Source organism: Tursiops truncatus, chromosome 20 (assembly GCF_011762595.2).
Source record: "Tursiops truncatus isolate mTurTru1 chromosome 20, mTurTru1.mat.Y, whole genome shotgun sequence".
NCBI classification, from domain to species: Eukaryota; Metazoa; Chordata; class Mammalia; order Artiodactyla; family Delphinidae; genus Tursiops; species Tursiops truncatus.
The window spans coordinates 15522687-15550507 of NC_047053.1; the positions used below are offsets into that span (position 1 = coordinate 15522687).

At 47.8% G+C, this 27821-nt stretch overlaps 2 protein-coding genes across 3 annotated transcripts in view; one reads left to right on the forward strand and one right to left on the reverse strand.

The window, feature by feature from the left end:
* Window positions 1-13330: 13330 nt before the first annotated feature.
* On the reverse strand, window positions 13331-17588 carry ERAL1 (Era like 12S mitochondrial rRNA chaperone 1). Its single transcript, XM_033847278.2, has 10 exons — window positions 17288-17588; window positions 16005-16132; window positions 15813-15890; window positions 15365-15411; window positions 15140-15201; window positions 14860-14972; window positions 14526-14774; window positions 14235-14384; window positions 14033-14113; window positions 13331-13916 (listed from the first exon to the last, which is right to left on the reverse strand). The coding sequence occupies exons 1-10, from the start codon at window positions 17568-17570 to the stop codon at window positions 13794-13796; spliced, it is 1314 nt and encodes a 437-aa protein (XP_033703169.1). The 5' UTR covers window positions 17571-17588; the 3' UTR covers window positions 13331-13793.
* A 2900-nt stretch (window positions 17589-20488) lies between these two features.
* The window catches only part of FAM222B (family with sequence similarity 222 member B), a 69850-nt gene continuing 62517 nt past the window's right edge, over window positions 20489-27821 (forward strand). The window contains exon 1 of one of the 2 annotated variants that reach the window (XM_004314911.4): window positions 20489-27710. The gene's annotated coding sequence lies outside the window, so the exon portion shown is untranslated. The remainder of the gene's footprint in view (window positions 27711-27821) is intronic. The other variant, XM_073797118.1, reaches the window with a different exon arrangement.

The following is a 27821-nucleotide window of genomic DNA, read 5'->3' on the forward strand; positions in this document are numbered from 1 at the left end:
ACTAGATACAAAATAGATACAAAAACTAGATACACACTATGTTAGATAATGGTATGTGCTAAGGAGGAAGATAAACAGGGAAAGGAATAGGAAGTTCGAGAGGGTGTTGAAACTTTAGTGTGAGGAAGGCCTCATTGAGAAGGTAGCACTGAGGAAAGCAAAGGAATGAGTCATGCAGATACCAGAGAAGAGCTTTCTGTCCAGAGCCTCTGACACGGAAGTGTGTCTGGCATGACTGAAAAACCAGCAAGGAGGTCAGTGTGTTTGGAAGTGAGTGAATGAATGAGCAGTGGGGTGAGTGGTGGGAGATGAGGTCAGGATGGAAACCTGTTTCTGGTTCATGTAGAATCTTAATGGGGCCTATTTTTGCCTTTGCTCCGAGATGGGAAACCACTGAAGGTCTTCAAAAGAGAAGTGACGTGATCTGACACATGTAAAAAGATCATTCTAGGCACGAGACAATCCAAGGGAGACAGGAAAATCTTTTCCAGAAATGGTGGAACAACTGAGTCTAAATGAGAAAAAAATTGGGACTTCCCTGGTGGTCCAGTGATTAAGACTCCGAGCTTCCAACGCAGGGGGCGAGGATTCAATCCCTGGTTGGGGAACTAAGATCCCACATGCTGCGCAGCAAAAATACATAAATAAATAAATAAGAAAAAAATTGAGTCACAAGCCCTACCTCATTCCATATATTGATACAAAAACTAGTTTGAGATGGATCATAGATCTAATGTAAAAAATCAAACCATAATGCTTATAAGACAACAGGGAAATGTTTCTGTGACCTTCGCACAGGCAAGATTTCTTAGGACAAAAACAACAAAAATAAAGCACTAACCATAAAGAAATTAGACCATCAAAATAAGTCTCTGTTCATCAAAAGAAACTTAAAGTGAGAAGGCAAGCATAGTCAGAAAAAACATTTACAGTATGCGTTTCTAACAAAGGGCTTGCATCTCATTTAAAAAGAGCTCCCAGGGACTTCCCTGGCAGTCCAATGGTTAGGACTCTGCGATTCCAGTGTCGTGGGCCCTGGTTCGGTCCCTAGTCAGGGAACTAAGATCCCACGAGCGGCTGGTGTGGCAATAAATAAGTAAATAAAAAGAGCTCCCACAAATCAATAATAGAAACACAACACAATACGAACGTCACTCTTAATGCTCTGCTGAAAATAGAATGGAGAGGGACAGTTGCTTCTTACCTGTATTGCAATAATACAGGTGAAATATGATGGTGACTTGGACCAATGGGGGCTGGTGAGAAGCACTCAGATTCTGGATCTATTTTGAACTAACCAGAGTTGCTGACATTGGGTATAAGAGAAAAAGAGGGGAAAGAAAATGCCCTCAGTATGCCATGTTCATGAATGTAAAGACAGTATTACAGGGACTTCCCTGGTGGTCCAGCACTTCCACTGCAGGGGGCACGGGTTTGATCTCTGGTCGGGGAACTAAGATCCTGCATGCCACACAGTGCGGCCAAAAAAACAAACAGATTCAGTATTGCAAAGATATAATTTCTCCCAAATTGGTCTATAGGTTCAATATAATACCAATCAAAATCCCAAGAGATTTTTAATTGACAGACTAATTCTGAAGTTATGGGGAAATGCCAAAGGACCAAGAATAAGCAAGACAGTCTTGAAAAAGACTAAAGTCGGAAGATTCGAACTATCAGATGTCAAGACTTTTAAAGTTTTAGTAATCAAGACAGTGTGATACTGGCACTTGGTAGACCAATGGAATAGAACAGAAAGTCCAGAAAAGACCCACGCTTGTTTTATGACAAAAGTGGCAATGCAGAACTGTGGGGAAAAGACAGTCTTTTCAATAAACGATACTGGATATCTGGGGGGGTGGGGATGGTTCTTGACCTTGAACCTCACACTGTACATGAAATCACTTCCAGATGGGTTGTGGATCTAAATGTTAAAAGTAAAACTGTAAAACATATAGAAAATAACAGAATATCTTCATGACCTTAGGATAATCAAAAAAGTTTTTTAAACAAGTCAAAACTCAATAACTATAAGAGCAGAAATTCCCTGACGGTCCAGTGGTTAGGACTTGGCACTTTCACTGCAGTGGCCTGGGTTCAATCCCTGGTCAGGGAACTAAGGTCCCGCAAGTCTCGAGGTGTGGCCAAAAATAATAAAAATAATCAAGAATATCTGTTTATCAAAAGACATACTAATCTCCAGGGAATTATACTGAGCAAAAAAGATCAGTACCAAAATGTTACATACTACATATATGATTCCAATTATATAACTTTTATTTTTAATTGTGGTAAATTACACATAACATAAAATTTACCATCTTAACCAATCTGAAGCCTACATTTCAGTGGTAGTAAGTACATTTATATTATTATGTAACCATCACCACCATCCATCTCCCAGAACTCTTTGTATTTTGTAAAACTGAAACTCTACCCATTCAACAATAACTCCCCATTCTTCCTTGTCCCTGGTCCCTGGCAACCAACGACCTACTTTCTGTTTCTATGCATTTCACTACTATACATTCCTCACATAAGTGAAATCATAAAATATTTGCCTTTTTGTGACTGGCTCCTTTCACTTAGTATAACATCCTCAACGCTGAATAACATCCCATTGTATATATTCACCACATTTTGCTTATCCATTCATCTGTTAATGGACACTTGGATTGCTTCCATGTTTTAGCTATTGTTTTTGTTTTGTTTTGTTTTGTCCCCCCCCACTCCATCCTCCCCACCCCCCTCACCTCCCCCACCCACCCCCCCCCCAACCCCCGCCACCAGGGATTGAACTCGGGCCCTCAGCAGTGAAAGCTCCGAGTCCTAACCACTGGACTACCAGGGAACCCCTATTTCTAATTTTTTGAGGAACTATATTTTTTTCCACAGCAGCTGCACGATTTTATATACCCACCACCTACCAACGGTGTACAAGTGTTCCAATTTCTCCACATTCTCACCATTCTCACTTGTTCTTTTCTTTCTTTCTCCCTTTCTTTCTTTCTCTCTCTCTCTTTTTTTTTTTTGGTAGTAGCCATCCTAATGAGTGTGAGTTATATATAACATTTTTGAAATGACAAAATTTTAGAAATGGAGAACAGATTAGTGGCTGCCAGCGGTAGGAACAGGGGTGGGTGTGGTTATAAACATCAGGGATCCTTGTACTGGAACTGTTCAGTAACTTTATCGTGGTGGATACATGTACATACACACGTGATGAAATTGTGTAGAACTTAATACACTTACATAAGTGAGCACAAGCAAAACAGGAAATCTGAATAAAATTGGTAAATTATATCAATGTCAACATCCTGTGATATTTGGCTGTGGTTATGATATTACTCTACAGTTTTGCAAAACGTCACCAGTGGAGAAACTGGGCAAAGTGTGGAAGGGACCTCTGCATATTATTTCTGACAACTGCATGTGAATCCACAATTGCCTCAATAAAAATTTCAATTAATAAGCATACACACACACTCACACACAAGGACCCATGGAGAATATGAGAAGGCAAGCCTCAGAATCATGGGAAAAGATATTTATAATACATATATCTGGGGGGAAAATGTAGCACTCAGAATATACTTTGCAAATCAAGAAGGGAAAAGACAGATAACCCAAAAGAAAAAGAGAAATGATGGCTCAAGCACTGCACAGAATGGCCAATAGATGCATGAAAACATGTATGGCAAAGATAGTGGCAAAGACAGTGGCAACAATATTTTCTATTCTACATGTCCCTCTTACAGTGTGACTTTGACAGTCCTTCCAATTAGAGGTGGAGACTATGCCCCCTTCCCCTTGAAACTGAGTGGACTTTTGTGGCTATTTAGGTCAATAGAATACGGCAGAAGTGATAGTATATGACTTCCAAGGCTAGCTCATAGAAGACAATGCATCTTCCACTTTATTTGCTGGAATAGTCTGTCTTTAATTCTTCAGCCACTGTGTAAGCAGTCTGACTGTGCTGTGAGGAAGCCCAAGCAGGCAGACCACATGGATAGGCCCTGAGCTACATGAAGAGAGAGGGATGCCCGGCCAGCTCCCAGCTCTCCCAGCCCCCATCTGACTTCATCTGCATGAGAAACCCCAAGCCAGTTCTGCACAGCAGACCTCCTGAAATCCTGACTTCCAAAACTGTGCAAAGTAGGAAAAGGACTGTTGTTTAAGCTTCTAAGTTTGGGGATGATTTGTTACATAGCAATGGATAATGGGAATAGCATGCATAACTTCATTAGTCATCAGGGAAGTCCAAATTCTGACCAGAACAGATATCACTGCACATGCACCAGAATGACTAAAATGGAAAAGAGTAACAATACCAAGTGTAGGGGAGGATGTGGAGCAACTGGAAATTTCACACACGGCTGGAAGAAATGTCAGTACAACCACTTTGAAAACCTGTTTGACGGAATATAGTACCTACACCTGAACATAAGCATGCCCTTTGACCCAACCATTCCACGCCCAGCAGAGATACACACACATGTATGTACAAGAATAATGGGAGTTCCCTGGTGGCCTAGTGGTTGGGATTCTGGGCTTTCACTGCCATGGCTCGTGGCAGCGTGGTAAAAAAAAGAATCTTCGTGGCAGCATTATGAATAACGGCCCCCAAACTCAAACAATCCAAATGTTTACTAATGGTAGAATGAATAAAGTGTAGTGTTTTCATGAAATTGAATACTGTGCAGTAATGAAAATAAACCAATTACTGATCCATACAACAACTTGAATGAGTCTTGCAAACATAATGTTGAGCTAAAATGATACACAGTACGTCGTTCCGTTATACAACATCCAAAAAGCAGGCAAAGCTAATCTACGGTATTAGAAGGCAGGATAGAAGTCACCTTTGGAGAGAAAGAGGCGGGTTAGAGAGAGAGGATGCACCTGGGAAGGTGGTGTTTCTTGACCTGGGTGGTTCTTACTTGGGTGTGTTCACTTGGTGATAATTCACTTATGAGTTTGGTGGGGTTTTTTCTTTTTTCTTTCTTTTCCTTTTTTTTGGTGCCACGCAGCTTGCGGGATCTTAGTTCCCTGACCAGGGCTCAGAGTCCTAACTACTGGACCACCAGGAATTCCCCATTTTTTGAATATATATATATATATATATATATATATATATATATATATATACATATATATTGTACTTCGGTAAAAAGTTAATTCAAGAATAAATTGTCGGGCTTCCCTGGTGGCGCAGTGGTTAAGAATCCGTGTGCTAATGAAGGGGACACAGGTTCGAGCCCTGGCCCGGGAAGATCCCACATGCCACAGAGCAACTAAGCCCGTGCGCCATAACTACTGAGCCTGCGCTCTAGAGCCCGCGAGCCACAGCTACTGAGCCTGCACGCCTAGAGCCCATGCTCCACAACAAGAGAAGCCACGACAATGAGAAGTCCATGCACCACAACAAAGAGTAGACTCCACTCGCCGCAACTAGAGAAAGCCCACGCACAGGAACGAAAACCCAACACAGCCAAAAATAAAAACGAGTAACTAAATTTTAAAAAGCGAAAAAAGAATAACTTGTCTCAGTGGGTGTATATATATTCCAAACTTATCAAATTGTGCATTTTTAATACGTGCAGTTTATGGTCAATCATACCTCAATAAAGTATTTTTTTTTTTTTTTTTTTTTTTTTGCGGTACGCGGGCCTCTCACTGTTGTGGCCTTTCCCGTTGCGGAGCACAGGCTCCAGACGCGCAGGCCCAGCGGCCATGGTTCACGGGCCCAGCCGCTCCGCGGCATGTGGGATCCTCCCAGACCGGGGCACGAACCCGCGTCCCCTGCATCGGCAGGCGGACTCTCAACCACTGCGCCACCAGGGAAGCCCTCAATAAAGTATTTTTAAAAGTTGAAAAAAAAAAGGATAAGTTGCCTCCAAGGCTTTTTGGCTGATCTGGAAGAATGGAGCTGCTATTTACTGAAATGGGAAAAACAGTTGAAGGAGCAGATTTGAGGTGGGATCAGGGACCTCGGTTTTGGACATGTTAAGTCTAAGGTGCCTATTAGAGAAATTTGCCAACTAGGAGGTTCACTTTACAAGTTAGTTTTGGGGAGAGGTCTGGCCTGGACACATGGATTAGGGAGTCACCGGTGTGTAGACAGTATTTAGAGCCATGGGACGAGATGAGATCAACGAAGGAATGAGTGCAGGTGTAAAGAGAAGAGGTTCAAGGATTGAGCCTGGGGCCGTCTATAGTGAGGGTTATTATAAGGACTAAATGACATAGCTCAGGTTCGCATCAAACATGACATTTCATGAGCGCTTAGCATGTAGGAGCTGGTATGATTTGCTTGGTAGCTGGCTTATAAAGCCCTCTTGCAGGCATTTCTTTTTTTTTTTTAACAGCTTTATTGGAGTATAATTGCTTTACAGTAGTGTGTTAGTCTCTGCTTTATAACAAAGTGAATCAGCTATACATATACATATAGGCATTTCTTTTCTTTTTTTCAGATTTTAATTTTATTTTCCAACTGATTACTAAAATGATGTATATGTTGTACTCATTTAATCCCTGAGTCAACCTGTGAAAAGAGCTACTGCCCTCCATTTTATGAAATAACTGAGGCTCACGGAAGTGGAGAAACTTACCCGAGGTCACACAGGGTCTGAGCCGGAACCAGGACTGCAAGCCAGATGCCCAGACTCTGAGGCTCCTGCTCTTTTCACTACTTCCTGTTGACTTTCAGGAAATGGAGGCCTGGGTGGCCGCACTAGGACCTAAGTAGGATATGGTCCTGGTTCGCCTTAGCGTCAGGGACAGTGGCTAGCCAGAGGAGACGACCAGAGGGGCCTGGGAAAAGGCAAGGGTCTTGCTGAAAGAGGCTTGAAGGATGCTGGAGGCGGGGAAGGGGCAATGATCTGGAGGGAGGCTGAGGCATCAGCACCTGTGTTAAAGCCAATGGACTCCGAGAGTGGGGAGAACAAGGCCTCGTTCCCTGAGCCTGGAACCAGCCTCAGGAAGGGCTGAGGGCCCAGCACAGAGGGGGTTAAGCACCCTGGAACCTTTGCCTGGGGTGGGGGTGGAGGCAGAGGACTGTCTGGAGGAGCCTCTTCTGGCCTGATAATCCAGGCTGCCTATCTCTTTCACAGCAGCTGTGAAGCAGACAGGTTGTCCTGGCAGGGAGGGAGGGAGGTAAAGCCCGGCTGATGGCGGGAAGGATTTGAGGAGGGAGGGACACCCAGACTCCCTGGAGATCCTTTCCTACCTAACAGCTACCTTCAGGGCTGTGCCAGGAGATGGGAGCGGGCATGGCCCGAGTCTGGACATGGGGGCTGACCAAGAGAACAGGAACTGGGAGCTGATGAACAGATCTAGGAAGGTGTGGGTTGGAAAGTTTCTATTTCTGCCTCAATATGAGCCTGGGCAGGTGTGCGCTCCCACGCACACCTGGCAGGTATTTGAGTGAGCACACGCCCCACCCCTCTCCGCCCCGGGGAGGATGAGTAGGAAAAGCCCATGGCAAAGCCAGAAGGGAAGGAGCCTGGCATTTGCTGAGCTCCTGTTACATATGAGCCAGTCCCTAAGTTAGAAACTGTCACCTCTACCGTCTCATTTCATCTGTACCACAATCATGAAAAACATGGCATTTTAAGCCCATTTTACTGATAAGGAAGCCGGCGCTCCAAGAGCAGGCAGGGCCCAGGCCCACTCGGCCAGCTGTGATAGAGCCCGGGCTCTGACAGGTCCAAAGCCATGCTTTTCCCTTCTGGCTCTGAGTCTATCCCGGGCCGGTGGTCTGGAAAAAAAGCAAGAACTCTAAGGCGTGACTCCTGAACTGTACAGGCTGAGGCGCTGGTTCAAGCCTCAGAGGGCCTGGCCTGTGATTCCAGGGCGTGTGAGCTCCATACGAGGGCCTGGCTCGTGAGCCGCAGGAGGTCAGAGAATGCAGAGCATTGTTGCTGGGTTGCAGTTGGCCAAGAGCAGGTGTGGAAGAGGCTTAAAAAGGGGTGAGACGGGTGGGAGTATCTGAGGAAGCAGAAGCAAGGAGGGAATCCCGACTCCATTGGGAGCTTCCCACGTACACTTTCACTGAGTCTTCCCGAGGTCAGCCCCATTTTAGAGACGAGGAGACCAAGGCTCAGAGAGATGAAGCAAGCGTTGTGGTCAGAATCACATTACTGGTAGGTGGCAAAGCTCGGGTCTGATTCCATTGCCTCTGAAACTTTCTAAGGCCCCACAGAGACACACACAAGATCAACCTCATTTCATAGCAGCTTTGTGCACAGAGCTTGGGATCTGGAGTTTAGAGAGCAGAGCTGTAGTCTTGCCTCTTTTCCTGGTTACTGTGTGACCCAGGGTCATGAGTTTCCTCCCAGAGCTTCAGTTTCTGTTATAAAATTGGCATGCAGTCATCTTTCGGAAACTGATGGACGTTGGCAAGGCCCCCAGAGAAGCCATTGCTATGACCCGCAGCACCTGAGTTCATTGCTCAAATCGTGCCCTTGCTCATGGGGCCAACAGGAATAGAGCGTGTAAGGGGATGTGTTGAGAACGTGAGTACACGCTGGTCACTGTCTGCAAGGCATCTGTTCAGTGTAAGGCTTTCTCTGAGCATCTCCCAGGATAAGGCCCATGAAGGGTGCTGGGGCCATAGAGAAGAATCCGACAAGGTGCCTGCTCATGGAGCCGCTGGGGACAGATAAGGGATCAGATGAATTCTCACAGTGTGATAAGGAGAACAGGGAAGGTCCAAGCCTAGACACAGGGGCAAGTGTCAGGGAGGGTTAGGAGAGGCTTCACAGGCCAGTCATGAGGACACCAAGCCGGGAGGAAAGGCGCTCGCCAGTGTAATCTCTGACGAAGCCCCAGGTCGCAAGCCCCAATCTACCACACGGAGAGTAAGGATTAGATCAGTTTTCCAGCCTTTCTTGCTAACACCTGTTAAGCTCCTAGAACCACAACAGCCTCTTGCTTTGAGTCCCCTGCATCTAAAGCAAAACAGGAGAGCGAGAGCTTCCCAGAACTTCTTAAAGTCCTTGGTTCCAAGATGAGCTTTCCTGCTAACTGTGCTGTGAGTGAGACATTGAAAGACCGTATTTTTCGGCCTTCTTTTATCTTTGTACAAAACTGCCGACTTCGTGAAACTTAGTAAAACAACCAAGAGAAAATTAAGAGTAATTTTACTAGCTGAGTCCAGTTTTTTTGATGTGTATCTCCGTGTGTTATAGGTCTATGCAGACATCATACATGTGTGTTGTGTATGTGTATCTGTGTGTGACTCTGTATGTCTGTGTACCTGTGGGTACCTGCTGCTGCCTTCCTATTCCTCATAGGGTCATGGGTTCCCTGATTCTCAGAGGTGGAGGGAACCCTGAGGCTTTGGATGATATATCCTCCCCTCCTCTGGGCCTCAGTTTCCTCTCTTATATAAAGGAGGGACTTGAACTTCATGATTTTGAAGGAAACTTGCAGATCTTACTGTCCTTAATTTCATCACTCAGCACATGGTTTAAGGACTTCATCCAAAGAAGGACAAAATAAGAGTCAAACGTTTAAAGCTGCAGTGGCAGGGACTGGAATCAGACTTTGGAAGGATAAGGTCCCGGACAAGCCCACCCCAGTCTCAGGAGAGCCATGAAGCTCCTAGTCTGAAGCAAAAGCTGTGAGCATATAAGCCTTCTCCCAAGGACTGGGATTGTGTCCCCCAACCCCAGGCTGGCTGCCAGGCAAGGGGCAGCGTCTCCATGTGACCTGCAGAAAGGGAGAAGTACTCCCAACCTAACTCCCCTCAGGGTTCTAAGGAGGGAGAAGGATGGAAAAGCAGCCATCCAGGAGACCGCCCTCAGCATGAAGTGTCCTCAGGTTCTACTGTGGCCCCTGCAAGCTCCTGATAAGCAAAAGGGCCCCTACCCTGATAGCCCTAAGTCTGCTAATCAGGGTCCCCAGACCACCCCGCCCAGGCTCAGGCTCTCCTTCAGCCCACACCCTGAGCGCAGGCTCCTCCACCCAGCTTGAGGCCACAGTCACAAGATCTCTGGCTGGTGGAGATATTTCTCCTCTACCTCCAGGACCCCTGAGTTCTGTCCATGCTCACCCCTGGACTTGGCCCCCAGGGTCTAAGTGGAAACCTAGCCAGCGAGTGGCATGAATTTGGCCCTAGTGCATGAAGGCTTTACTCTGGGAAAGGAGCCTGGACTATCTGTGGGGTCACAGGACAGGAAAGGGGGTCGCAGGGAGGCAGGAGTAGACAAGGATAATTCCTCACTGGGTTAGAGCACCTGGGTCTATAAAGGCTTCTCACCCACATTTCTCACTTAATTCTTACAACTTGGTAAGATACGTATTATCACCAAAGCTCAGAACAGTGGCATTTGCCCCCAGTCACACAGCAAGAGAGTGAAACAGGAAAGGAGAGAAGGAAACTGACATTGGTTCATGCACGCTGGGCTCTGATCTGGGTGTTTGACATGAGTGCTCCCATAATCCTTGTAACCACTGCTTGAGGTAGGTTGGACAGCGCCCATTTTACATTTGAGGAGACTGAAGCAGAGAGCACTTGGCCCAGAGGCACAGAGCTGGATGCAATGGAGTCGGGACTGTCACTCCAGGCCTGTTACCTCTAATCCTGGGCTTTCTCTATGGCCTCCAGCTGCTTTCAAGAGTATTTCATGAGTTCTCAGATGTTCAACAACAGGTCTCGGGACCTCCCTGGTGGCGCAGTGATTAAGAATCCGCCTGCCAATGCAGGGGATACGGGTTCGAACCCTGGTCCAGGAAGATCCCACGTGCCGCAGAGCAACTAAGCCTGTGAGCCACAACTACTGAGCCTGTGCTCTAGAATCCATGTGCCTAGAGCCCGGGCTCCGCAACAAGAGAAGCCACTGCGATGAGAAGCCCGCACCCCCCAACGAAGAGTAGCCCCCGCTCGCCACAACCAGAGAAAGCCCACGCACAGCAACGAAGGCCCAATGCAGCCAAAAATAAATAAATAAATTAATTAATTAAAAAGAAGCAACAGGCCTCACCTGTGGCCTTCAGTGAGCCCCTGTGGGAAGCGGGTGAAGTAGGCATTAATTTGTTTAACCCCTTCTGTGGGCTAAGTGCTAAGTGCTTTACCGGCAGCTCATCACCTAGCTCTCACAGCTCTGCGAACTGGGGACTGTTATTGCTCCTGTTTACAAAGGCAAACATGGATGGTCCAAGAAAATGGCTTGCCTGAGAGAGCCACATCTTTGTCAGTCTGCCTCCCCAGGTCAAAGTCTCTCCCCTCCCCCACATCACATCAGTCATCTGACGTGAATGCCTGTTTAGTCACTGCTCTGTGGTAGAGATACAATGGTGAATAAACCAGGCCCTCGTGATTATTTGCTTAATGTGAATAATCACACAAATAAACGAGCCCATAACAGGGGGATTTAACTAGCCAGGAAAAACTTCCCTGCAGAAGAGACACTTAGAGATCTGAAGAGAGGGAATAAGAGTTAACTAGACAAAAGAGGAGGGAAGATCATCAAACAGAGTCAAGAGCGTGTGTCAAGCCTCTGCGACGGCAGGAGATAAAACACCTCCAAGGAACCGAAAGAAGTTTGGGTCTCTCCCCTCACTCCCCATCCTGGCCTCATCTGCCCCTGCAGAGGGGGGTGTAACTGCTTCCCAGAATGCACACCAGATGGTCTAGGAGAGGAGAAGGGGAGGGAGCAGAAAAGCAGACGTGTTCCCCAGAATGGGGGTCCAAGGAGCAGAGGCCCTGCTTTGAGGAGTCTCTACTCCAAGTCTCACCTTTCCCAGAGGCAGAGAACCTAATACTGCCGGGCTCTCACTCTGGGGGCCTTGAGCTCTGACGAACAGCCCCTACCCTTTCCTAAGCTGGCTCCCACGTGAGCTTGGGACTCAGCCAGCCACCCTCAAATGTTCCGGCAGAGGACCCCTCCCCCTAGAGGACCTTCCCCTGGCAGAGGTGGGCAAAGGGTCCGGCCTCCTTGGGTTCAGCATAAACATAGACAAGGGCCGGGGGACTGAAATTTAGGTCAGCGCTTGCCCCAAGATCCAGCTGTCAGGACCCTCCCTGCCTTATAGAGATTCAAACTAACATTCCCACCACCAAAAACAACCACCACCACCTCCCCAGGGTTCTGACCAGCAATTAAGCCCTGCAGGATGGCTGGGGTGAGGCTGTTTTTCCTTCAGCCAGGCCCAAGCCTAGCAGGCTTAGCAAGGTCCATAAAAGAGTATGTGACAGGGCTTCCCTGGTGGCGCAGTGGTTGAGAGTTCATCTGCCGATGCAGGGGACACGGGTTCGTGACCCGTTCCGGGAGGATCCCACATGCCGCGGAGCGGCTGGGCCCGTGAGCCATGGCCGCTGAGCCTGCGCGTCCGGAGCCTGTACTCCGCAACGGGAGAGGCCACAACAGTGAGAGGCCCGCGTACTGGGGGAGGGGAAAAAAAAATTGCAAAGAGTATGTGACAAAGGGCCTAATGGAGAAGGGCCAGTGACCCTCAGTCCAAGGAGTCTAGCAGGGAAAGGGTTAAGAGGCAGGGCCTTCCAGAACCCGGGAAAGTGCCCCGCCCAAGGGGAGGGGCCAGCTGGTGGATTAAAAGGGAGCAGCTCGAGTGGAGAGGCAGGAGGGACAGGGTTTCCCTACTTCCAAAGGCCTTAGTCTGCAGTTCCAGCCCCAGGTAAGCGTTCCTCCTCTGGGTCTGTCTGCTTGTTGGTCTGACCAGAGGAAATTTTCCGCTTCATTATGTGACCTCTGGCTTGTTAACCTCCGGCACTGGGTCCCTAAGGACATCTCAACAGACCCTAGCTCTGAAGGGCTCTTTGGATCAGTCCCCTTCAGGCTGCCCTTGACCACAGGATCAAGGAGATGCCGGCCAGGGAGTGGGGAGCTGTGTCCATCCCTGACCTGTCCTGCTGTGCCCCCAGTGCCTGGCTCTCTCTGCCACAGTGCTCTTCAAGCCATGCTCCCTGTGCCTCCTGCAGGGCCCTGGCTGGGATATCATCATATACTGTAAGTTTGTGATGAGACACTACAGTATAGATGATGTACTAGTCCGGGTACTCCCAGCTCTGGAGGCTGATGAAGAGGCCAGGGGTTGCTGCAAGCCCACCGTTCTCACTGCTCAGCCTATCACAGCCTGCCGACCGCCAGGGCACTTGGGGGTGGCGAGGAAACCGTTACCATTACTGAGTTTAGTAATGGTAACGGTTCTCTTGCTGCACCCAGAAAACGTGCCAAGAAGATTGCTCGGGACCCTGGAGCAGCCTACTGAAGGGAGGGAGACTCCAGCTCAGACAACGGGGTAGGGGTGGAGGGAATGGGTACGTTTTCTCTTTCCTGTTCTAAAGAAATAAAGATGAGACCCAGAATGCTGCTTGTCTTTCAACTTTATTAGCATCCGAGATTGGAGAGAGGGATCAAGGACTTGAGGAGCAGGTGGGAGGCACTATCTCACTCAGGACACGTGGGTCCTTACACAGCTGCAAGGTGTACGAACTGAGGGGAGAGGGGAAAGATCTCCCTGCTAACAACTCAGGAAGAAACTCGGCCCAATGCCAGGTGGCAGAAGTGCTCCCACACCAAAGGGCCAGCTTCTAAGACCTAAGTAGCTACAGGCCCAGGCAGAGGAACCACGTGGGAACCAGGCTAAGGCAGATTCCTTCCTCCAGCAGGAGGCATGGCCGGGCAGGGGCTGTGCATGCTCGGCCAGCCACCCAGTCACTGTCCAGGCCCGGCTCCAGGCCCTGCAGGCCCCAGGTAAGGGCAGCTCTGGTCAGTGGCTCCCGCCAGCAGCCTGGGCAGGGATGCCTTGGGAAAGCTATCAGAGGGTGGTCACTTGAGGAGTTTCACAGACAGGCGGAGCTGAACTTCACAGAGGAAGATGTTCATGAGGTCGCGGCCCACCTCCTGTGCCACCTGGGAGATCAGGTGCCCTTTCGGACCGATCAGGATCCTCTGAGGGTGGGGTAAAAGACAGGGACGTGAGCCTGCTCTCAGAGCTCCCAAGCAGTCAGGGAAGAACCCCTGCCTAACAGAGTATTGGTCCCCCCTCCAAGCCCGGCCCTGCTTACCATGTGAGATTCTTTGGGCACCAGAAGCTTCTGCTCAATCATCAGCTTCCCGTCTGGCCCTTCCTCCCACATTACCGTCTTCTGCACAGGGAGACACCGTGACTGGTCAGGCAGGCCCCTACCCCGCCCTCTTCGGGACCCAGCTGTCTGCTCCGGGTGTGTGCCTGATGGAGCGCCCCATGACCCCTAACTGCGCCTGCACCTGCTGCACGTTGTAGGGCACCTCCTGGGGCAGGTACTCCAGGAGCTTCTCTCGGATCATGTTGGCGCAGATCTCCTCAGGCGTCTGGCTGGTGAGGACTCCACTGTGGAACTCCCAGGGCCCTGGCCGGGCCTGTGCCAGGAGGTATTGCTATGGGCACAGAGGGAGTAGGTAGGCATCTCAGTCCCAAGCAGGACTTTCCTCTCACTCTCACTTCCAAGAGGAGGAACTCTGAGGCTTGTCTTCACATGGTGGAAACCAAGGGCCAGGCTATGGTCAAGGCCAACTGACCTTTAGTGTTTTCACATCCTCCTGGCTTAGGGCTGACAACATGAAGATCTCCTGGAAGTGGGGCCAGCCAATCCGCTGAGGGTCTCCCACAGACAGTGTGTTTGGGCCCTTAGCTGCTGGGCTGGAGCAATGGTTGCCCGGCTGCGAGCGGACAGCCTGCCTCATTTTGAGCTTCTTGCCATTGACCACACCTTCAGTGAGGGCTGCTGTAAGCTCCAGGAGAACTGACTTCTGCTTCAGGCAATCAACCTGGGGGTGGGGGACGGGCAGAGGGCTGTGGTCAGTGAGACGGGACCCTTTAAGTAGACCCCTTCCTCAGATAGGTGGTGCTCACCTTGTTCATGACAAGGATGCTGGGGACTTGGGAGAACTGGGTCAAGCACTGGAGCACCTGGGGACTGAGCTGGTTCCGAGTCCACTTGTCCGAGACATCCACAAGAACCACAACTGGCAGTTGGCAGTGTAGGGAGGACAAGGTTATGACCACTCATTCCCCCTAACCCCCAAAACTTCCAGGGTATGGGATCTGGCCAACCCCCATTCCCCCCAAACTATCAGCAATGAGAGGCCATGACCATGTAAATTGGGCTTCAGTTTCCCATCCTGAGCCTAACCCAGATCAGCAGATTCCATGCTCTTCCATGGATCTTCCAACAAAGAGAGCTCCAGATGGTGCCTAAGGGACAGACATACATAGATCAGGAAGGGTCTTGGGAGTGATGCCCTCCTGAGGAGGGATGGGGTGTGATAAGGGGGTTTTCCAGCCCCTATGATGCAATCTCCCCACTCCCTCTTCAACACCTTTCCCCCCTACAACTCCCTGTTTCCCTAGATATTACCTTTTCTGTTTAGCAGGGCTGATGAGGCCAGGTGTGTCAAGTAGAATCTAAAATCAGGAAAAAGAGATGCCCAGACCCCCGACCCCAGGAGGAAAGATTATGGCTGGGTAGTGAAAGGTCACCCACCCTTGATGTCAGGAGCCTGCCCCCACTTCTTGGCCAATTTTTACCCTCCAGCCTTGCTTTAATTCTAGACAGGATCCAGGAGAAAGAGAACAACTGTGAATATCTGGAAGATTAGGAAGCAGTAAAGAGGCAGTGAGACCTTTCTGACTAGATGGCAAAGGGGGAAGGTAGAGAGAGAACTGCACAGGCCTAAAAGGAAGGGGAGCCCCCTTCCCTCAGAGCAGTGAGCCTAAGCATCATTTTCTTCAGGTCTAACAGTAAGGGAGACCCTCTTAGCTTCAACCTCTGTCCTGTTTGCTGGACATCCATTGCAAGTACCCACCACCTGGGTCTCTTTCTCTGTGATGACCCCCAGAGCTTGGCTGCGAGTGGTGTGCACCTTCTGGGAGACAGGGAACACCTGCCAGGAACAAAGAAGTCCCAAGTGAGGTCCCAGATCCCTCTAGGACAATCCACGAAGGCACAGTAAGAAGTGAGAAATGAAAGGGTCGGGGGTGTCAGGGATGCAGCATACTTTTCGGCCCAGCAGCTGGTTGGAGAGGGTTGACTTTCCTGCATTCGGGGCACCCAGGAGGACTGCTCGTAGGACTCGGGGGTTCTCAGGCATGTCGGGGCGATGGACCAAGAGGAGATCCTGCTCATCTGTGTGTGGGAATGGGAGGGGAGTGAGAGGTAGTGCAACATGGATCCCCTGTCAGGTACTTGGTCCTACGCATCCACAAAGGGAATATGGATACGAGATTCATGCATCAGGTTGAAGCCGAGACCTGGCTTTGAGATTCAGTTTGTCCATTACGTTGTTTATATGCCTTTATCAAGTTCTCTAACTGCTCTAAGCCCCTTAGTTTTCTCATATGTAAAACAGAAATGGTATTGATGACTACTTACTGTATAACCTTCTTTTGACCATTGGCAATTGTGTGAAACCACTCAGCACAATGCCTGGCACTTAATACTCAATAACCTTGTGGAATCGTATTGTGTAGTTGTGCCCAGTAAATGTATGTACATGTGTGAAAGTATCTCTATACCAGATAAAGCCAGAAATCCCTCCAGCTCTATCTTACCCTACTAAGAGTACAATGAAGGCTCTGCAAGCTTTCTCAGTCTTTCTGTAATTGCTCCTCATGACACTGCATCGTAATTACCAGTTTTTGTGTTCAGCCTTTAGTCTATGCTACTTGAAGAATAGAGGGTGCTATTTCCAGGTGTACAGTTGACCCTTGAGCAACATGGGTTTGAACTGTGTTGGTCCACTTATACGCAGGTTATTTTGTTTTTTTATTCTTCACTAAATGTGTACTATGCGATGTGCAGTTGGTTGAATCCTCAGATGGGATTCGTGGATACGGAGGAGCTGCATATACGGAGGGCCCACAATAAATTATATGAGGATTTTCGATTGCATGGGTTCTGCACCCCTAACACCTCTGCCCCGAGTTGTTCAAGGGCCAACTGTAATTCAGTGTCTTGACAAGTAGATGGGTCAAGCTTGCTCCCCATGTGAGGACAGAGAGCCACAACTCTTCCATGCCTGTGGCCCTTCAATCTCCTGCTCTTTGTGAACGTCTGTGGTTGTGACCAGATCGGTTCCCTCTGGCTCGAAAACTCTTAGAACCTAGTATCTCTTTCCTATGAGATCCTTCACTGCTCGCTTCTATCTCTCGGGGCCTCAAGATCGTTTTCTGTAATACAGAGCCAAAGACGATATCCCCAGAGACTGAGGGGTTTCCCCGACACGGGACTTTCTGTGCTAAAACAGTGACAATCCCAGACAAATCTATCTGGGCCCTTTACCTCTGTGCATGGACACGGCGGGGACGCGAAAATTCAACGAGCTGTCTGGCTGAGAGAGTCCGAGGAAGCAGTCCAGGGCTGAGCTCTGGCCATTAGGGCGAGAAGCCGAGGCCAGGCGGGGACCAGAGAAGGCCGGGCCCGAGACACAGGAGACGCACCTCTGCTGACTGCCCAAGAGCAAGGGGAGCCGGGTCACCCATTCCCTCGCGGCGTCGGGACCCGGCGGCCAAACCCCTAACACTGTTCGAAGGAGCTCAGCACCTCGCCTGCCGGAGGCAGCCATCGCAACCGCAAGGCACGCCGGGAACTCCCAGGAACGCACCTATGATTGGACAGTGCTGCGGAGAGGCGAGCGAGCGGGAGAGAGCTAGATCGGCCCGAACAGAGCGGAGGAACATGGGACATTGGAGGTGGGCTGGAGTTGGAAGCGCTCTGGAGACTGCCCGAGGCTAAGGAACGGGGAAAAAGTGTATTTAGAGTTTGTGTGAGCTTGAAGATCTTTTGGATTCTCATACGCATCGTGTTTTCTTCTTCTCCTGCCAAAGTTTTGTAGAAGGCCCTTCTAGCCCTGCCTCATGAAAGACTACATCTCCCACGAGGCCAAGCGGCAAAATCGTTCTCTTAGCGCCTGACCCCACTAAGCGGGAGAAACTCGCGCAACGAAGGAGCGATGGTCCGGGGCGTGGGACCGTGTACTGCTCCCCGTGAGGGTCTTTTTAGTCCTTTCCAGCCTCAGGCTTGCAGGATCCCCTCCCAGTGCCCCTCTGGCTTGGCATAGCGTCGGCAGCGGCCTTCGGCAGTCTGTACCTTTATGGGAGCCTCCTGTAAGGAAGGGTCGGTGTTCCCGATGAGCAGCAGACCCGGATTTCCCTCCTGTAAGACTCGGCTACTATCTCCTCTCTGAGGCCATTCCTTTCTGGAGAAAAACCAGAGGGTCTGCAAAGGGAGAAGAAGCGGCTTAGTCACCTAGGATCTCCCGGACTGCCTTAGAGGCCTGAGGAACCTGATAGACCTTGGCCGATCTGTGGCCTTAAGCCCTCTCTTCATCCTTTGAAGCCTCAGTCAGACTTTTGGAATTGAGGGATAAATCTCGCGGGTTTGGAGGTGCTGAGGATACAACAATGAACAAAGCGGACAGAAATCTCCAGCACGGGACTTGTATCCTGGGGGCTGTGCGTGCGTGTGTGTGTGTGTGTGTGTGTGTGTGTGTGTGTATGAGAGAGAGAGAGATACGTAAGTGACCTGTGACCTGACAGAAATAATTTCAGTAGGATGGTCTGGGTGAAAGCCTAAATGGAGTGGGTTTAAGAGAGAATGAGGGGAAAGGAATTGAGGGCGGCCAGAATATATATACAACTCTTACCAGAGGAGCAGAGCAAAAGAGAATGGTAACACAAGAGTGGAAGAGAGGGGTGGAGTTAAGAGACGATTTCCTTTTTCTTTTTTTTAAGATGGGAAGTTTTTGTTTGCTCATGGTAGTGACCTAGTAGAGAGGAAGAAATGGATGATATAGGACAGAGAGGGGAGAATTGTTGGAGGATGGTAAGAACCAACTGGCCAGGCTGCTGTTGTCGGAGTGGATGCTGAGTGTCCAGAGAAGCTCTTAGTGACATGGATTGACAGAGCCTTGGGCAGCCAGATGCACTGATGGTTTGCAAATGGTGTCAGGTTCCAGCTTTCAGGCTGCCTGCTCTGTTAGTAGAAGAAACAACCTTTTTGGAACGTGATATTCTGGATGTCCTTTGGGCATATGGGTGTCCAAAGAAAAAGATGCTACTAAATATGAGACAGCCAACAATCAGAAAAATACAAATCTTCCTTCATGGACAGTTAGGTGAAATACCATTTCAACTGCAATTTAGGAGAAGGGAAATGTCAGGTTAAACAGTAGTTGAAGAGCTTAATTGCATAAATGCAACTATCACCCAAGGAACACATATTAAGTACTACAGTGGTGGTAACAGATAACAGTGAAAGAATCCCAGGGATGACACAAAAACTTAGGGGAAATGAGTCAAAGTGTCTTGTTAATTCTCTTCTTTCCCAGAGATTTTCTATCAAGGGATATTGTGGGGGGAATTTTGTATTTTGTGAGGTTAGGAGAGATTAATCAAATGAATCAGACTGCCTGGGTTCATATCTCAGCTTGCCACTTATTAGCTGTGTGAGTTTGGACAAGTTATTTAAACTCTCCACGTGTCAGTTTCCTCTTCTGTAAAATGCAGATGATAATAAACATATTTATCTAATATCATATGTTCATTTGAATCTAGGGTTTAGAACAATGTAGGCTCTTAATAAATGTTCCTATCTTAAGGCTGTTTTACCCCCTCAGAAACCTTGTTCCATGAATTATCCTTTCTCTTCTTTTTTTTTAAGTAAATTTATTTATTTAATTAATTTATTTTTTGGCTGCCTCGGGTCTTCGTTGCTCCGCGCGGGCCTTCTCTAGTTGCGGCGAATGAGGGCCGCTCTTCGTTGTGGTGCGTGGGCTTCTCATTGCAGTGGTTTCTCCTGTTGTGGAGCACGGACTCTAGGCGCGTGGGCTTCAGTAGTTGTGGCACGCAGGCTCAGTAGTTGTGGCTCATGGACTATAGAGCATAGGCTCAGTAGTTGTGGCGCACAGGCTTAGTTACTCTGCGGCATGTGGGATCTTCCTTGACCAGGGCTCGAACCCATGTCCCCTGCATTGGCAGGCAGATTCTTAACCACTGCTCCACCAGGGAAGCCCCTATCCTTTCTTTTCTGTATAGACAATTTCTCTCTGTACTATATTCCTCCCATCAGTATATATATATATATATATATATATATATATATATATATATATATATATAATTTTTTTTTTTTTTCCGGTACGCGGGCCTCTCACTGTTGTGGCCTCTCCCGTTGTGGAGCACAGGCTCTGGACGCGCAGGCTCAGCGGCCATGGCTCACGGACCCAGCCGCTCCGTGGCGTGGGAATCTTCCCAGACCGGGGCACGAACCCTCATCCCCTGCATCGGCAGCTGGACTCTCAACCACTGCGCCACCAGGGAAGCTCCAGTATATATATTTTTTAACATCTTTATTGGAGTATAACTGCTTTACAGTGTTGTGTTAGTTTCTGCTGTATAACAAAGTGAATCAGCTATATGCATACATGTATCCCCATATCCCCTCCCTCTTGCGTCTCCCTCCCACCCTCCTTATCCCACCCCTCTAGGTGGTCGCAAAGCACCGAGCTGATCTCCCTGTGCCATGCAGCTGCTTCCCACTAGCTATCTATTTTACATTTGGTAGTGTATATATGTCAGTGCTACTCTCTCACTTCGTCCCAGCTTACCCTTCCGCCTCCCCATGTCCTCAAGTCCATTCTCTACATCTGTGTCTTTATTCCTGTGCTGCCCCTAGGTTCATCAGAACCTTTTTTTTTTTTTAAGATTCTGTATATATATGTTAGCATAAGGTATTTGTTTTTCTCTTTCTGGCTGACTTTGCTCTGTATGACAGACTCTAGGTCCATCCACCTCACTACAAATAACTCAATTTTGTTTCTTTTCATGGCTGAGTAATATTCCATTGTATATACATGCCACACCTTCTTTATCCACTCATCTGTCAATGGACACTTAGGTTGCTTCCAGGTCCTGGCTATTGTAAATAGAACTGCAATGAACGTTGTCGTACACGACTCTTTTTTGAATCATGGTTTTCTCAGGGTATATGCCCAGTAGTGAGAGTGCTGGGTCGTATGGTAGTTCTACTTTTAGTTTTTTAAGGAGCCTCCATACTGTTCTCCATAGTGGCTGTGTCAATTTACATTCCCACCAACAGTGTAAGAGTGTTCCCTTTCCTCCACACCCTCTCCAGCATTTATCATTTGTAGATTTTTTTGATGATGGCCCTTCTGACCAGTGTGAGGTGATACCTCATTGTAGTTTTTGACTTGCATTTCTCCAATGATTAGTGATGTTGAGCATCCTTTCATGTGTTTGTTGGCAATCTGTATATCTCTGGAGAAATGTCTATTTAGGTCTTCTGCCCATTTTTAGATTGTGTTGTCTGGTTTTTTTTTTTTTTTTTTTTTGATATTGAGCTGCATGAGCTGCTTGTGTATTTTGGAGATTAACCCTTTGTCAGTTGCAAATATTTTCTTCCATTCTGAGGGTTGTCTTTTCATCTTTATGGTTTCCTTTGCTATGCAAAAGCTTTTAAGTTTCATTAGGTCCCATTTGTTTATTTTATTTCCATTTCTCTAGGAGGTGGGTCAAAAAGGATCTTTCTGTGATTTATGTCATAGAGTGTTCTACTTATGTTTTCCTCTAAGAGTTTTATAGTGTCTGTCCTTACATTTAGGTCTTTAATACATTTTGAGTTTACTTTTTTTGTGTATGTTTGTTAGGAAGTGTTCTAATTTCATTCTTTTACATGTAGCTGTCCAGTTTTCCCAGCACCACTTATTGAAGAAGCTGTCTTTTCTCCATTGTATACTCTTGCCTCCTTTATCAAAGATAAGGTGACCATATGTGCGTGGGTTTATCTCTGGGCTTTCTATCCTGTTCCATTGATCTATATTTCTATTTTTGTGCCAGTATCATACTGTCTTGATTACTGTAGCTTTGTAGTATAGTCTGAAGTCAGGGAACCTGACTCCTCCAGCTCCATTTTTCTTTCTCAAGATTGTTTTGGCTATTCGGGATCTTTTGTGTTTCCATACAAATTGTGAAATTTTTTGTTCTAGTTCTGTGAAAATTGCCACTGGTAGTTTGATAGGGATTCATTGAATCTGTAGATTGCTTTGGGTAATATTTTCACAATATTGATTCTTCCAATCCAAGAACAAGGTATATCTCTCCATCTGTTGATATCATCTTTAATTTCTTTCATCAGTGTCTTATAGTTTTCTGCATACAGGTCTTTTGTCTCCTTAGGTAGGTTTATTCCTAAGTATTTTATTCTTTTTGTTGCAGTGGTAAATGGGAGTGTTTCCTTAATTTCTCTTTCATACTTTTCATCATTAGTGTATAGGAATGCAAGAGATATCTGTGCATTAATTTTGTGTGCTGCTACTCTACCAAGTTGATTGATTAGCTCTAGTAGCTTTCTGGTAGCATCTTTAGGATTCTCTATGTATAGTATCATGTCATCTGCAAACAGTGACAGTTTTACTTCTTTTCTGATCTGGATTCCTTTTATTTCTTTTTCTTCTGTGATTGCTGTGGCTAAAACTTCTAAAACTATGTTGAATAATAGTGGTGACAGTGGGCAGCCTTGTCTTGTTCCTGATCGTAGTGGAAATGGTTTCAGCTTTTCACCTTTGAGAATGATGTTGGCTGTGGGTTTGTCATATATGGCCTTTATTATGTTGATGTAGGTTCCCTCTATGCCTACTTTCTGGAGAGCTTTTATCATAAGTGGGTGTTGAATTTTGTCAAAAGCTTTTTCTGCATCTATGGAGATTATCATATGGTTTTCATCCTTCAATTTGTTAATATGGTGTATCACATTGATTGATTTGCATATATTGAAGAATCCTTGCATTCCTGGGATAAACCCCACTTGATCATGTTGTATGATCCTTTTAATGTGCTGTTGGATTCTGTTTGCTAGTATTTTGTTGAGGATTTTTGCATCTATGTTCATCAGAGATATTGGCCTGTAGTTTTCTTTTTCTTTTTTTTTTTTTTTTACCGTACGCAGGCCTCTCACTGTTGTGGCCTCTCCCGTTGCGGAGCACAGGCTCCGGACGCGCAGGCTCAGCGGCCATGGCTCACGGGCCTAGCCGCTCCGTGGCATGTGGGATCTTCCCGGACCGGGGCACGAACCCGTGTCCCCTCCATCGGCAGGCAGACTCTCAACCACTGCGCCGCCAGGGAAGCCCTGTAGTTTTCTTTTTATGTGACATCTTTGTTTGGTTTTGGTATCAGGGTGACCTCCCATCAGCATTTATGTTTTATTTATTTATTTTTTTTTGCGGTACGCGGGCCTCTCACCGCCGGGGCCTCTCCCGTTGCGGAACACAGGCTCCGGACACGCAGGCTCAGCGGCCATGGCTCACGGGCCCAACTGCTCCGCGGCACGTGGGATCCTCCCGGACCGGGGCACGAACCCGCGTCCCCAGCATCGGCAGACGGACGCCCAATGACTGCGCCACCAGGGAAGCCCAGCATTTATTTTTTAAAGGCTTCACCTTTTCCATCTGAAAACCAAAAACTTCCTTGACCCCCCCCAAGTCCTTTTCCAATAGAAGTCACTTTATCTTTCTCACTAAAATATTGCAGTGAAGATGGTGGACAGAAACAGATGGATTCCAGAGATTTAAGGAGATAGAATTTGAAGGAGATGGTGCTTGAAACCCTCCAGTGGCCTTCTATTACAACTAGATTAGTCCAAAGTCCTTGCATGCATTGAGCCCTGCTAACTTCTACTCCCAAGGTGTCAGGCACACTAGTTTTCTCTTGAATATATCAAGCTAATTTCTGCCTCAGGGCCTTTACACCTGCTACTCCTGCCTCCTATGTTCTAGATTTGGCTTCTGCTCCCCATTCAGGTCTCAGCTGAAATGTCACTTCCTCAGAGAAAAGTGTCCTTTTCCTCACAGCATTTATCACTACCTTCAATGATTCTGTTGCAGTGTCTGGAATACTGTAAGAGGCTGTGCAGGGCTCTTCAGGGTTTTACCTACCTGCTGATGGCCCCAATCTAACCGAGTCACTCCCTTGCTTCAGTGCCCTCAGGATAAAGTGTAAAGTAAGTAACGTGGCTCCAGCTTACTTTGCCAGTCTCATCTCTTGTTCCTCTTTTTCAGCTCAACTGAATTTTTTTCAGTCCCCCAATTGCCTGGTATTCTCTCTTACTTCTAGGTCTTTCCATAACCTGTTCCTTCCATGGCTGGTTAAATTTTCTCTTAGGATCCTTTATCCTTCTATGACAAAGCAGTTAATAATATAGTGAATGAGCACACAGATTATTGAGACAGACATCCTGGCTATGGTTCTCAACCTCATTATTTTACTGTGTGACCCAGGGCAAGTAACTTCTCTCTACTTCAGTTTCCTCATCTATAAAACAGGAATATTGATTGTTGTTGTAAAAGAGGGTTGTTACAATTAAAAGAATTTAATATGTGTAAAGTGCTTAGAACAGTGCTCGGCACATTGTAAATGCTATGTGTCTGCTGTTATTTTTTATTTATTTATGGCTGTGTTGGGTCTTCATTGCTGCACGTGGGCTTTCTCTAGTTGCGGTGAGCGGGGGCTACTCTTTGCTGCAGTGCGCAGGCTTCTCATTGCGGTGGCTTCTCTTGTTGTGGAGCACGGGCTCTAGGCGCGCAGGCTTCAGTAGTTGTGGCATGTGGGCTCAGTAGTTGTGGCTCTAGAGTGCAGGTTCAGTAGTTGTGGTGCACAGGCTTACTTGCTCTGCAGCATGTGGGATCTTCCCGGACCAGGACTCAAACCTGTGTCCCCTGCATTGGCAGGCAGATTCTTTTCTTTTTTAAAATTTATTTATTTTATTTATTTTTGTCTGTGTTGGGTCTTTGCTGCTGTACGTGGGCTTTCTCTAGTTGTGGTGAGCAGGGGCTATTCTTCCTTGCAGTGCGTGGGCTCCTCATTGCGGGATTCTTGTTGCAGAGCACGGGCTCTAGGTACACGGGCTTCAGTAGTCGTGACACGCGGGCACAGTAGTTGTGGCGCATGGGCTTAGTTACTCCACAGCATGTGGGATCTTCCCGGACCAGGGCTCGAACCCGTGTCCCCTGCATTGGCAGGCGGATTCTTAACCACTGCGCCACCAGAGAAGTCCCTGCTATTATTATTATATGTCCTCTACTAGACTGTAAGTTGTGAGAGGACAAATAATATAGATATTTTATATGTATGTCACTACTGTGTCACCTGCATCTAGAGCAGTGTCTGGCACATAGTGTCTGGCACATTGTTCAGTGACTGAATAAATTACATCTTTCTTTGGATTGGTGGTCCCTTGGTGGTGTCAACATGTGAAGCAGTTCCAGATATTATATCTTCTTACATCCAGTTTTTGTGGGAAAGAGCAACAGATCTTCCCAGAAGGAACTCCTTGTGCATTTTTGGCTCTGACTGGATTACATGCCCATCCATGAAACAGTCACTGTAACTTAGGGAATGTTACGTGTTGATTGACTTGGGGTCTAGGCTATTTGCTCATCCACATGGTCTGAAATTGGAGTAGGGGTGAATCTCTGAATGAGTATCATTGGATATAGTGAGTGAATGCTTGGCAGGAAAAAAAAATCACAATTTTGCCCTTGGTAAGACATTCAAATAGGGAAATGGCTCAGGAGACCCTTATGGTTCAAATATAAGAAAATATGCTGTCATCATATAGATTCCAGCAGGCCTTCTCAGGGGCTGTGTGTGGTGGTGGGGTTAGGAAGTCACGGTTCCCAGAAGTTTCAGGGGCAGCTATGGCCTTCTTTTTAGTCATCCATTCATCAGAACATCGTGTCGATATTAATTCTTACTCCTTTCTGGTTCTGCAATTCCCCTGTGGTGCCAAATGTGCTCTCATTCCAAAGGATAATACTTTTGCAAGTAATGACAACCCTTCTAAGCCTGGAGCTAGGCTCTGTAGGGCCCCACCTACAGGATGTCCTGTTTACTGCCCACCACCCTCTCAGCTGTTGTAGTTTACTCTACGTATGTCCAGATGGAACTCCCTAGCTGGGAGGGTATTCATACATGAAGCCTGAACCTTTGAGTAGATTTGCTTTTCTAGGGACAGGATTATGCCAATTTATACACTTTCTCTACAGCAACATATGTATATATGTAAAAGCCTATGTATGTAAAAGTCACAAGCATCTGAGGAGAAAAAAAAATTCTTAGTTTCCTAGGTGCTTCAGGGAGTAACCCTTAGTTTCTTAGGGAACTGAGAATTCCATTATATGCATTTGTATATATCTTCCTGCCTCCTTTTCCAGAAGAATGTGAGCAGGCTCTATTACCTCCAGCATGTCTGTGACATTCCATTTACAGCCTTTTCAACCTTTACTCTAGGGCGTATTTTTGCTTTTTTCCAAAATGAGGAAGACCCTTAATGTTAGATGAGGAGTTCAAATATTAATCTTAGATGAGGAGTTCAAATACTCGTACCAGATCCTGGCATCCAACAGTAGCTTTTGCTTTCCCTAGAAGTAAAGCGAACTTAAGACCCTTCACAAAAGAATGGAACTTCTTCTTCTCTTTCTCTCTCTCTGTGTGTGTCTCTCTCTGTCTCTCTGGACTTACATTATATCTTGGTCTCTATCCCTCCATACTCTGAATTGTAGACAGAAGATTGGGCTGGAGGTAGGATGGAAGAGTCACGGTGATAAGGAGAGTTTCGTCCTGTACCTCCTCTTCCCTTTGACTGCAGTGCATCCCCCGCAGCTTTCAAGTTTGCATTGTTGAGGTGAATTCCCTGGTGGTCCAGTGGTTAGGACTCCATGCTTTCACTACCTAGAGCTGGGGTTCCATCCCTGGTTGCGGAACTAAGATCCCACAAGCCACCAGACGCTGCCCACACCCCCACCCCCCCCCCCGACACAAAGAAGTTTGTATTGTTGAATTCCTGGGACTGAATTGAGCCTAGTTTCTTGTTGGGTTATGATAAGGCAGCAGTCTAGGTAGGGGTCTAGGGGTGACAGCTGGGCCTCCTTGGGCTAAAGGCCTGGTTTCTGTTTACCAATTTGCAAAAGAGCCAGGCTCCACAGCGAGAGTTGTAAAGTAGGGGACTATTAACCTGCAAGTCCCTCGATGGCACATATGAGATGCCTAGAGCATTTTCGTCCCATAAACAGTACGAGCTTGATAAACAGACTGAACAGTGCATTCTAGGTGCAGTCACCTTTTTGACAAGGTCCCCAGAGCTTCTGAGCACCTACTGGCCAGTAGTGTATTCAGGGATGTCAAAGTTGACTCTTGCACAATTACCCCTCAGTGCATTCTAGATGTGATCGTATTCTTGAAAGAAACCTAAATTTATCAGTAGTCACGTCAGAGCATTTAGGCCTTTAAGTGCAAGTGGGATCCAGAATCCTGGAAGTGCTATGAAGTCTACGGCCCCTACGGGCACCGCGTTTAGAAACCTACGCTACCTTCCAGAAGCCTCAGACCCTGGGGCAGGCGCCAAAGCCTCTAAGATTAAGTCCTCGAAGCCAGCAGCCATGTCCACCCGAGACCCGGGGGTCCAGGGCATCAGGCACTGAGGCAGACACCCCCGGTGCGGGCTGCGCAGGCGCGGGCGGCCCGGAAGGGCCCCGGCGCTCCAGGCTGCGCAGGCGCAGGAGCGGCTGCCGGCGAGTCCCCAAGGCGGCGGCGGCGGCGGCGGCAGCGGCGACTGAGGAGCCGGGGCGTGGAGCAGCAGTGGCGGCGGCGGGCGGCAACGGAGCAGCCATGAGGGCCGGGCCCAGTCACCGACAGTGAGTGGTGGTGGAAGCGGGGTGGGCGACGGGAGGGAAGGGGGTAACCTGCTGGAGGGATACTCCGACTTGGTGGGGGGGCTCTGCCTGTCGGAGGCGAAGGGGCGTGGG

What these genes read in the sequence shown, in the direction of transcription:
- ERAL1 (XM_033847278.2), bottom strand. Translation starts at nt 17,570, where the DNA reads ATGGCTGCCTCCGGCAGGCGAGGTGCTGAGCTCCTTCGAACAGTGTTA. An exon ending in CGCCGTGTCCATGCACAGAG is followed by an intron (nt 16,133 to 17,287) that starts GTAAAGGGCCCA and finishes TCCCACACACAG; the next exon opens with ATGAGCAGGATCTCCTCTTG. An exon ending in ACCAGCTGCTGGGCCGAAAA is followed by an intron (nt 15,891 to 16,004) that starts GTATGCTGCATC and finishes TGTTCCTGGCAG; the next exon opens with GTGTTCCCTGTCTCCCAGAA.